Source organism: Rhynchophorus ferrugineus, unplaced genomic scaffold (assembly GCF_030347505.1).
Source record: "Rhynchophorus ferrugineus isolate W39M unplaced genomic scaffold, kcgeb_rfMv2 rfM1, whole genome shotgun sequence".
Lineage (NCBI taxonomy): Eukaryota > Metazoa > Arthropoda > Insecta > Coleoptera > Curculionidae > Rhynchophorus > Rhynchophorus ferrugineus.
In genome coordinates, this window is record NW_027472580.1 from 58,308,259 (window position 1) to 58,321,435 (window position 13,177).

At 30.9% G+C, this 13,177-nt stretch overlaps 1 protein-coding gene across 2 annotated transcripts in view; it reads right to left on the reverse strand.

Moving 5' to 3' along the window:
* The window catches only part of tkv (serine/threonine receptor kinase thickveins), a 305,330-nt gene that overhangs the window by 108,002 nt on the left and 184,151 nt on the right, over nt 1-13,177 (reverse strand). Inside the window, exon 1 of one of the 2 annotated variants that reach the window (XM_076408430.1) lies at nt 3,890-4,160. The exons of the other annotated variant lie outside the window; for it this stretch is intronic. Within the exon in view, the coding sequence (XP_076264545.1) occupies nt 3,890-3,911 (22 nt within the window). The 5' untranslated portion in view covers nt 3,912-4,160. Of the gene's footprint in view, nt 1-3,889; nt 4,161-13,177 lie in introns of those variants that run through there. 2 annotated transcript variants of the gene reach the window in all.

Consider the following 13,177-nt stretch of genomic DNA (forward strand, 5'->3'; position numbering starts at 1 on the left):
TATATATATATATATATATATATATATATATATATATATAAAAAATAATACTTTTAAAGAAAAATTTCATAAATTCCAAATATTTATTGATTACATTTAAGATTCGTTGGAGAGAAAACAATGTTAACATACAACGTTACTAAGATACACAGAAAAATATATTAAGCAATGTAGATAAATACTAGTAGATAAATCACAATTATGTAAATATGTAATTCATGTTATGAGGAAAATAGATTTAGTCCTCCTAGTTTGTATATCAGAAAGCCCACACGTTAAATTTCACATTTCACGTATCTCATAAAGACAAATCTGGCAAATATTATGCTTTGAGTGTCTCTTGAACACTCCCTGATATATAAAACAAATCCTCTTGTCAAAAATTAAAATAATTATAATAAAGAATAGCTCTTAACATTTAAATAATAATTTATCAAAATTAAAATCTATTTATGTCATCGCATATTATTAAAACATGTTAATATCCATCCTATATTTCATAATTGAACTACACTAATATATGGGTCCCAAAACTAATTTCATTAATACCTCATACAGCCACTTCCATGATGCATGACTGAGATTTTATCCTTAATAAAAGACATAATTTATAAATAACATATTCTTAAACTATCAATAACGTTTTAGATCATTCTGAATTATTTATTTTATCTGATACATTTTCTTAATGTTTTAAGATGTTATGTTTGTTTTAGCTTTAAAACTATAAAAGTAAATCAAAACATAGAACCATTTTAAAAACAAATTTGTCATGTCTTAACGCCGATTGATATATTAATAGTGTAAATTCATTTTAAGATATTTATTATTATATTTTAAGATTTTATTAAGTTCCGATTAATTATTATTAATACACAACATCAATTATTTACCTCGATTACTATGATGGCAGATATAATGCACACTTAGGGCAGAGGAACCTTTAAGAACGACATTCTTGGATACGTGTTTATAGATTCTCGATCTTTATTGTCGATTTCAATAAGTTGGTCGTCGTAAGTAGTATTTCGTAAGTAGACAGCAGTGGACTATTAAAATATTAGGTTTTACTGTGAAAGGCAAAAAACAGACAGACATTTGTATATGTAATTAATTAGTGAAGTAATTAGTTATTCAACAGATATGGACACATTTTTAAGTATGTTGTTTTTTTATTGGTATATTTTAATATTCTTTAACCAACTAGATTTTATCTGGATATATATATCTAGGTCCACTACTGTTTAACATGGGCTTCGAACCACAGTCATCGGCATTAAGCCTACCGACTGGCGAGTAGATGGTCACACCCTGGAGAAGACATCCGGTCTTACCCAGCTTGGTGACTAGCGTAACTGGGAATACAGAAGCAAACAAGACAAACTTACAGGCGGTGAGAGAACTAGGTGCCGATGTTCAGGATGGGAAAGGGATAAAAGACCTAGGGAATAAACATGACTCACATTAATCTGTAACAAGGTTGTTTGTGGCTGAGATAACATATTCACGTAAGAGCTCTTCCTATCGAAATAATCCATCTCCCAAGCTTTTTCCACAATTCGGAAGTTTTACAATTCGAACTTTTGCCTGAGGGAAGTCCTTTAACAGGCCGGCACTGAAGTGAAAGAATGTGCACAGAACACGTAAATTTCCGTCATAAGTTCTGAGACGGCAGTGGCTCAATTTTAGCTGATTCAATTTTATCGCATAGGAACGGATTGGGAAGTGAAAGTTATTTTAGGTCATATAAAGCTTGTTAGATTTAACCTTTAGCCTTCTGTGTATATGCGTTTGCGCCTGGGCTAGAGCGAATGCAATTTACAGAATTTGGCTCTTGTGAAAGAGGGACAGTGATTTCTCTCGGAAGTTCTCGAATGTTTAACTGACCTTGTGGTTACATTTTATGTGATTCTTTCGTTTAATTCTCTTACTTTAATTGATATATTTCGTTTGTATGATTTGTATTCCAGCAATATTAAATAACTTAGTAAAAAGTGACACGACACTTCAGGCTCTAAAAAAATTAGTTTTTTAGCGATTAAACCTAATCTGTTTTACAGTATTCTTAAAATATCTCTTTCAGAGCCTTTTTTGTGCTACCATCGATATATATATTGCTGAAAATACTGAAAATAGGAAGTATCAATCTAAGTAATTGTTTACAATACATAACCAATCGTTTACATTGATTGAACATTGAACTAATTTTACTGTAAATTTAATACTTTTGACATTTTTCTATATAAAATAACAGTTTCGTCTCGGTCTTATTTGAGTTATTTAGTGTATACAGATGCTAATTATAGAAGGCTCAAAATTGTACCTTCGACATTCATTACTTTTCCGGTGTGAATTGAATCTGCTGCTAAACACTATTAGAGACTTATGATGATATTATTCCATCATATCTCAATAATAAAGAACCAAACCAGGTGGATCAAACATGATCGAAGACAAAAATTGCAAGTCTTATTGGACACAAATCCAGCTCAAATGCTCAAAGAACTTTCTTACAGTTTAGGAGTTGAATCAATTATTTTCAGATGTTGACATACGATGGCAAAGGTCCACAGAGAGGAATACAAAAGACTACTGAACGAATTGATTGAAAAGCTATTTAGAACCGTTTTAACACCATTTAATTTTTTGTTTCATTACTTGTTTAAGAAGTTTTTTTGACTGGCTGGGTATTAAGTCATAGGTTAATGCAGCGGAGCAAACCAATCCATACTGAAGTGCATATGGTGAGATTGCCAGTTGTTAAAATTGAATATTCTTACTGCAAATGTCTACCGATGCCAAATGAACAAAATAAACGATACATTGTTGCGAAAAAGACCGGCAATAGCGAATACTAGACCCAAAATCATTCATTTGCTTGTCAACGTTCGGTCTTACGTTGCCCAAGTTGTGAAGGATTCACTGTTGTAGCTTAAATGGAAAGTTCTGTTACAGTCATGGTGCTCACCAGACATAGCACGATCTGATTACCACTTATTCGAATTGATACAGCATGGCTTGGCTGGCACACCGTTTTAAAACACTGAAAAGGCGAGAAAATAAAATTGGTTGACGAATTGATCGCTATTGTACCAATTTTTCTCAATAAATCCTTTTCAGAGTGAAAATAAAAATAACAAAACACATATAAGCATCTAATACAACGTCAGACTATTTTTTTGACAACGCTTGACGTCCTTCAAATAAAAACAAATAGATAGATTTTAAACGTTCCGAGTTTCTCTCGAACAAACTCCATTAAAAATAAATTCGATATAAACTCACGATCCACTCATCTTGTCAAAAACGGATAGTAATTATAATTAAGAATGCCCCTTAAACGTTGAAATAATAATATTATAACGAAATAAAGATCTATCAAAGTCATCGCGTATTATTAAAACATATAATAGCATAATATATAATGTCAAATTATAACATTTCCAGCCCACTATTATATTTATTTCACCTACATAACTCGTAACTGTGCGACGACATAATTTACAATGATTTCTACATGGTTAATCATTTAATCGCTGAGCGTTTTCTTATAAAATTCCCTCTGGCGCCTAAAAGATTAAACATTGTAACGATGATACGTTGGCGATGTTTAATACAGTACGAAGCTCGTCGAATAATAACTTATTATTCGTTAGAAAGATTGCCGTTTCCTTCAAGAAATCTCCTAGAACAGGTGTTCAATGTATACAAAAGTCCTTTTATACTGCGTGGAATAATACTGAGATGGGTCGTTATTTATGTATTCATTTTAACCCATAAAAGAAGCAGGTAGAAAACGAAAAAACCACCTCCGACTTTTAAGGGATTCTTGTTTTGATTTAAACGAAATCTGAGTCTGTTCACACAATGTTTTTCTTTTTTTACGTACCTTCTAGAACTAGTATTTCCATTATACCAAGATGTATTCACACATACGCACAAAACGCACGATACTTCAACCGCATTGGACGAATACTCTTTATTAATTTAACCGAACGGAAAAAATGTTAATTGCTAAACAGAACGGAATTCTTTGAAACACATACACACACTCCTATGAGATCATTCACTAAACTAATGAGATATTGAACAATATGTGGCCAATGCTCGGTCTGCAGCCTTGACTATGTTTGTTCCGCAAAACTGTTTTCGTTTAACTTATTTTTGTCAATAAACAATTGTCGTGTTTTAAATGTTGCTAGTACGCAGTAAGGCGTTTAGTAAAAACTCGATGCCGATGAATTATTTATTTTTTTTATATACGCATCTAGTAGTGCCAGAACATGAATTTTATAATTACTCTATTATAGAGGTATTGGAATTAATTCGTAGCGTTTTTAAAAACATATGGTAAAAGTGGTTTATTTGAAATAAAATTAAAAACTATTATTGCTAATAATATTGCTAATTATTACTTTTCCTTTTTTATGCCAAAGACTAATTCCTTAAAAACTCTTTTCTTTTCATGTAGGCATATCATGAATTATTTCATACAGTTCTGGTCGAATGTAGATTGTTGTAGATTTAAAATTTTGCTAAAAGGTAACGTAAAACTTATATAAATTAATTGAGTATCGATAATAACAAATAATTTGATAGGAAATTTATTCGTATCGTTTTTAAATTGGAAATGAAGTCAAAATATTTTTGTTCCAAAAATGTTTACCAAATGTACGAATGTTCGAATTATTTTGTTGAAGGCATTCCTTATCCTACCTTATAAGTAGTATAGAATGAACTGTCATTTGCTTATAGAAATATACCCAAAAACTATTTCTTGTATAATCTTCATTAAATTGTGGATTGTAAAACTAATATAGGAATTGACAGAACAATGTTGGTGGAAAAGCCAATGTATTCAGGCGTTCTAACTCTACAAATCATAAAGTACCAATTTTAATAATGCAATTACAAAACTATAATTAATATGAATGTGAAAGGATTGCAAATGTGTAAATCCATCACTGCCTGAAAGAAAGAAATCGTTCGAAGAATACTCGTCAACAGAAGTCGAAAGTGGTTTAAACTGGCCAAAAAAAAAACTTGACTACAAAAATACATTGAAAAGTTAGAGGAATATTGTGGAGAGATGAGAAAACATATTTACTTTAGCAAAAATATATCGTTTGAAAAAAAAAAGTGGTGACTTGTTAGATAGATCAACGTTAATTAGCAAAGTTATGAAAGGCAATTTATTTAAAAAATATCATATTTGAACGGATAGAAATTAACTGGCTAATTGAATCGGCTAATATAAACAGACAGTTTCTTCAAAAAATCAAATCCCTGTTAATAAAATCTTACTCCTGTAGGAATGACTGTACAAATAATACTACCGATCCAATCAAGTATAAATGAAACCCCTAATTCTAAACACTTAGCTTGACTAAATATACTTTAGCTAAATCAAATACGCCAGTTTTTTTTCAAACATACGAGATATATATCCTAGATGAGCTCCCTTCTGAAGAAATAACAAAAGAATGATCGTGCTGCTTGAGATTTTGTTTTGCCAGTAGGATTTTGATTATCTCTTGAACTGATTATGATATATTATGGTTATCTAAATTTTGGGGTCCTCAACTTCCAATAGTACATGAATGTATGAAGTACAAAATCCAGTAGACTAAGTTAGTTCACAGCAAGTGAAGACCGTTTTTTGTCATGTCTTAACGCCGATAGATATATTAATAGTGTAAATTCATTTTAAGATATTTTTAATGGATTATTAAAATTATTGGAATGGATATTTATATTGATGCTATATCCAATGAAACTCTCCTGTAATAATTTGTTGTGAAATATCTATCATTAGGTTTTACTTTTTCTTATAATTTTTAGGAATCCCAGCATCTTGTTTTGGATTATTGTCATGTACAGAAGAGTTTGACATATTCCACCGGTACCTGAAGAATATTTAGGAGAGAGAGAATTTTGTTTTGCCAGTAGGACTTTGATTATCTCTTGAACTGATTATGATCTATTACGGTTATCTGGTGTCCTCAACTTCCTCAAATAGTACATGAATTCAAAAATGAAAAAACCGATTAAATTCAAAAGAGGATAGGTTTAAAATATGATTTAATATCATAAGATATCAAAACCCTATCGACTGCACTAATTACGAACTATGTGGGGTTTAAAACTTTTAATTTACTTGAAAAATACCTTATTTTAACTAAAAAAGTGACGACTGAATCGACTGTTTCTTTTACCTAGGGAATAACGTTGTTGCAAGTTCGTAATTTTATCTGTTCTATTCAAACATTATCATACACTAGTTTCAATGTTCCCTTCCATCCTATTATACTTATAGTATGTATGTGTGTGTTATCAATTAGTTTTTAGATATTTCTTTTTCATCCAATGACGGTAGTGTTTATGTTATTGTACGAAGAGGTTTTGAAAATTTATTTTGATAAAGGCATCAAAATAAGACGATCAGCATACCGGGAAAGGTCAACGCATCGCGACCATATGGAAGATTAAGAATTAATAAATATTTAGTGGTATGAAGAGAAATATTTCCTTTATATTATGTTTAAAAATAATATATAGTAATCTAAAGAAACAATTTATATTACGCGAACTGTTGCAAATACGAGTTTAAACAGATATTTTATTTTGTTATATTTTGACTTTGAACTACGGTCCTCTCCATTAAGAATACCATTTGGTTAGTGACTAACTTAGATATCATCGCAAACATCCAGCCTTGCCCAACCTTACTTAGTTACTGGCGTAACTGGGATGGTTAATCCTTGTCAGAGCTTACACTGTTGTCTATAAATCGTTGGCTTAGAGTTCCAATAACAAACATAAATCATTCTCACTATATTCTCTAAATATTATAGTGTCATGAATCCACAGCCGGAACTTCGGAAGAGTGTGTACATCCCGGCTAATTTCTGCCATTACTACAGTTCCATATTATAATATATACCAAAAAGTAAGTTGACTAATGTATAGCCCCAGAATCTTTGTGATGTTTTTTTTATTACTCTTAGTGGTTCTACAACCTGCCCAATAGGCAATTGGTATTTCTTATGTTTATATTATATATATACATGACATGTAAAATAATTTTATTAAGTAATCTCCTGTATAAAATACTATCTTAATTAATTAGTCTTATTCTAAAGTTTATGTATGTCCAATAATCATATCAGATAGTATTACACGTTTTAGTCTACGCACTTCACTATCACGTCGCATATTTAGCTGATTACCGAGTACATTGGGATGCACTGACACTCTTTCGAAGTACTTCACACAAACACGTTGAAATGCACTCATAGGATCTAGAGGAATATCACTTCATTTCAACAAACATAGTACGGAGCATCAACAATGGCACGCAGCACTTTATATTGGCACAGATGAATGATGGATATATTAAATAAATAATAATAAATAATAATATTAAATTTTCTAGCGGTACCCCATAGTTGGATTCCATATGACCAAATAGGTTTGAGTATAGACTCATACAGCAATACCTTGTTATCTAATGATAACTTTTATTTACGCCCGATGAGCCAATGCATTTGATATAACTTAAATCCAAGTTGTCTCTGTTTAGAGAGCATGTGCTTCTTCCAGGTTAGCCGTTGATCTAAATGCATACCAAGATATTTAACATACTCTGTTGATTTTGTTCCATTGGCTTTAATGCGCCATGCCTTCAACAATAGTTGTATTTGCTCCAGGTGAATTTGTAGGTTCATTGATGCTGTGACTGGATCTTCATGAGTTGCTAAGATTGCTGTGTCGTCTGCGTATGTTGCAACAGTAGTTATTTTTGTGGTGGGTAGGTCGGCTGTATATAGAAGATATAGTATTGGATCCAATACACTACCTTGCGGAACTCCTGAATATATTGGATGTAATTCGGTATGTTCCATCGTCTTGCCTTACAGTATATATCTATTACTATATATGTCTATCAGTGAGATACGATTTTAGTAACTGATACTCCGAATGAGGGAGAAGTTTCTTCAATTTAACCTGCAAGCCCGTATGCCAAACTTTGTCAAAAGTCTGATATATGTCTAAGAAAGCAGTCGAATAATATGATTTGGCATTTAGGCTCATGTTTATTTTGTTTACAAGTCTATGCACTTGTTCTATAGTTCCATGCTTATTGTGAAACCCAAACTGATATTTCGAGATTTTGAAAAATTTCGAGATTATCGGTAATAAACTTATAGGCCGGTAGGAGGTGACATATTCTGGTATTTTTTTCTGGTTTGAGAATCATTAATATTTTAGTTACTTTACATTTTGTGATATGTAAGAATCAATTTTTATTTAGTACAAACAGACATTTTCAGACGACTATAATCTACTATTCTAATACTATACAAGAGAGAAACATGTAGAATTTTCCTTAAGCAACGCATCTCGAAGACCTCAAGCTTAAATATCTCTCAGAGTCATAGAGAAGGGCTGACAAGATAACCGTTCGAAATAGGCAGATTTTATTCTTCATTATAACATTTCTTATCCTCTATATGTAATACGTTAGAGAGCCAAAAGCTCCCGTACCTATTTAACAAATCATTTCGTATTCATACTTAGCTAATAGAACCACAGTAAGATGCTCGAAGAAGTTTAATAATATTTAGGAACATAACCAAATATTTTTTTCCAAAATCTCCAAACTAAGGGTTAGTGTATACAGTCCAAGCAGAGTGAAAACCGGTAATTGATAATATTGAATTGACTTATACCTCGATAGTTCTAATGTCAATAATTTAGACAATTAGTATACAAACTACATACTCATTCCATCTGAAAATATGTGTTTATCTATGGGTAATTTTAAAATAATAGATTATTTCAGTAAAAAAAATTAAAAATTTAAATTAAATTGACCTTGTCCAATTAGGAATGAAAACTGCCATAGATACAACAGAATATACAATCTAAACATGTTTAGTTACAATTTGGAATCAAATTGGCAATATATTTTTCATTTATTACACAATACAGAAAACCCCTATTACAACATAACTATCAGGAACTAAATTATTTATCAATCTGTTAATATCACCGATGAACCATTCTCGAAGTAAACCGAGTCATAATTCCAGAGACTAACTTGTGCTTGATTGGTGCGTTAACTGAATATAAATAAACAATATGTTTTTATTAAGTAGTATTGCGTTCTGAACTTGACATTCCGCTTGTTTCCGAGTGGGCTAACGCACATTACATTATTTCATCACTTCCACCCAAGGAAACTGTCGGTAATATGTGGTTTATCATATGAGACATTGCCTGAATCACCCCGTATACTTAACTATATTTAAGTATTTTAACGGAGAGTTTATCAGGTCAAGATTAAAAGTTGTTTTTCACTGATTAACTCAGGTCCAACTAAAACGTCAGTATTCGAGGAGTAAATTATTTTCGAAAATATTTATTTCTACAATTATGGGTTAATTTTGCCTGCACTGTACTGTACTAATATGTTCAGCAAAATAAATGTATTATTAAAGTAACGATAATATCACTTTAGATATTATGTGACGCACGATTCGGAGAATCGACAGGATACAAAAGTAGGCTTTGTGCAATAAATCACATTATATTGTTGAAATAATTATCATCAAACGTAATTAAACGATTTTATCTCAAGAAAAGTATAGTTTTTTAATTCGAATATACATTTATTCTACTAGTCATGAATATTTCTTTGGCCTTAAGAAACATTAATCTGTGAAACTGTCAGACTTTACAGAATGTTATTATTTTATTAAAGTTACAATTCGATTTCATTGATCTAGACTATTAGGTGTACAACCATTAAATAAAAGAAACGTTGAAATATTATATAAGCATTATTCGCCAGAACATCATGTAATTTATAGGAATCTGTAGTTCTTGAAGATCGATTAGTTAGTGAAGTATATGGTTAAAGTTTTAAGATAATTGAATTTAATGTTGAAGAAAATGCAAATTATTAAATGAGACATCTCAACGCCATATTTACCAGATATTACTTCTTCTGATTGTTAATTACTTAGAGTGAAAGAGCATGAACTTTCCCATATTATATGAAGATACCAAAAAGTGAGTAGACTCGTTGTAACCTCAGTATTCATTTGATATGCTAACTACATGTTATATTAAGAAAAACATAAAAAACTTGTTTTAATTTTTTGTTAGTACTAACTTCTCATAAAAAACTATATGAAAATCTCTTAATAATCATAGTTCTGGGAAACGAATGATGCCAATTTTATATCTAGGGTAAATATTGCTAGAGATATCGTACTTTATTAAAATTATCTATTAGAAAACACTAAAATTACTCTACTGAATTCCCCTATCTTATAAATAATATATTGAGATCATATATATTACTCAGATATATAAGGCTATCCAGGTGATATTGAATAACCTTCGATAACATTCCATAGAACTTTATTATTTATCAAATATATTATTTTATACGAATTGATATCTAAATTAGCTAAGAATATATTTTTTAGTCCTGACAGCTGATAATTGAACTGGGCTTGACTTTATGATACATTTAGGGTGCTGTTTGGGCTTTGAATTATTTTTATCAATCACAATGAAAAAGCTTTATGCTTTTATATCGACTTTATCAACGATGTTTGTTTCAACATGCATTTTATCTGCTTCTAAGTATTCTTGAATACAATCCATGATCCTAAGTGAATATTTTTCCAGTATAGTTTTACTGAAAATCTAGTGAAGCTAAAATAGGTGAATCGAGAGCTAGCAATTATACGAGTTAAATGTTTTAATCATACAGATACGAAAAAACAACATTGGTTTTTAATTTTACATTGGTATGAAAAAGCACATTACCATGAAAGAACAACAAAAATGTATTAGCCCATAGTTCTAATTTATTGAAATGAATAACTTGGTTCAAATGGCATATAATAATTCAAAATTTATATAATACTATATTTACATCTTATTTTTTATCATAGTAGTATATTAGTAGTATAATCAACTTAATAATAAATTGAATTATCTATATATGATATTAAGTGACAGTTTCCATATGTTTTTCAATATTTAGTTCATTATTATCTAATTAAGATAAGCAGTGAATAAGTACGTTTTGTTACCTCCTGTAATAGTAGATTCATACTTGAAAAAATGAGCCGAATGAATACAAATTATCTTAAAAACCCTCGACGAACAGGGTCGAACGCAAACATCATTTCGACGAAAATCCAACGTTGCTTATAGGTAAATCGACTCATTAGAAACGATCCTTATAGGGGATGTTTAACACTAACATATAGGCCGATCCTATAGAACACTGTACTTAGACGTTTCTATCATGAAGTATATTTACTTTATTTTTAACTGTCGGTGGTATTTCTTCTATAAATTAATTATGAAAAGTAAAACTTTGTACAAGCGGCACCTCGGCAGCGGTAAAAAAATGTTTTAATTACATCTAACATTAGATATGATTCATAAAATCTTAATATATAAAATTAGTTTATTATTATTGTTCGGTTGTGCTTGTATCAAAATACAAACAGGACGAGTGTGGGATATCGAGAGAAACCCTCATATTTTAAAGGCACGTACAATATTGTAAATATATACAATTTTTTTTATAACACCTTTATTAGATACGCTTAGTACAATCTTAATTTACAATTAATTTATTACTACTTTTCCTATGTACTTGGATTAATTAACAAGCAAGACGAGTGCGAGAAAATATTATATAAAATTATAATTATTTATTAATTATTAACTTATAGCTATAGTTTACACTAATAATACACACTAAATGTTCACACAAGTTCGTATGGTTTTGTTCGTTTCAATCTCCTGACATCCTGCGCGCTGTCCAGCAGTTGTATTGCTTCCACGTTAGTATGATTTAGTAATCTTCTTTCGTGTTTCAAGGCGAAATATTGGATAACTTCGCAAATCCATTTGATTTCCAGGTCATCGTGCAGTTCTTCATTGGTTACATAGCGATAGGCATTGGTAATCAATCGAAGAACCTTGTTTTAACAGCGCTGTATGACTAACTGATTTGAATTTTTAGTGCATCCCCATATTTGCACCCCATAGGTCCAAATTGGCTTTATAATTGTATTATAGATCAACCTCTTTGATTCTAGATCAAGTTGAGAGTATCTTCCGACTAACCAGTATAGTTGTTTTATTTTGGTTCTAATGTGTTTTGCTTTTTGTCTAACGTGATGCTTCCAATTTAATCTACCGTCAAGATGGATTCCAAGGTATTTTGCTGATTCTGCTTGAGGAATCGGGCATCCATTGAGTGATATAATTAAGTTTTTATTATTTCGCCGTAATGCAAAATTAACATGGACAGATTTGGAGCCATTAAAGTTGAATTTTCCAATCTTTTGTCCATTTGTAGATTTTGTTGACTGCCACTTGCACTTGTTCTATTGCCCTAGGCAGAGATATATCTTTTGCCATAATAACTGTGTCGTCGGCAAAGGTTCCAAGAAATGTTTCTTTTGTTGTTGGAATGTCAGCAGTGTAGAGCAGATACAGGAGAGGTCCTAAGACGCTACCTTGTGGATATGTACAATGTAACTGAATAAAAATCAGTTTGAAGCTGGTGTCGAGCCCTCAAACAACACAAAAATAATAATATAATTTTACGTCATAAATACAAAATTAAAAAGAAACAAATTAAAAAAAATCTAATTTAATATAGCACGGCACGTTCCGAAGTCGCTTCAATTTTTTTTTGTAAAAATATTTTTGGTAACTTTGGATTACTAGTTGATTTGATGTTTTAGTGCAGCTGTTCAAACATGGTTGATTTTTAGTCTGATCAGCTTGAAAGCGATATACAAGAAAATGCGCATTCTAATTTCTAATTCTGAAAGTTTTAATATCTCGTTTCCTTCTTTCCTACGAGGGTTTATATGGACTGTACCTACTGCTCAACGTGGGTTACGAACTACGGTCCTAGGCATTGATCCTATTGACTGTCGATAGTTGGCCAGTGACTAACTTAGCGACCATCACAGAAAACATCCACTCCCACACAGCCTTGTTTGCTATTGCCATGACTGAGATAGTTATTCTTGGTCAGAAATACACTGTTTATTCGAGATAACCTAATTTGAGAAATATATATTTTCTTATAAGATTCTATATCGATATGATTATATACGGTACA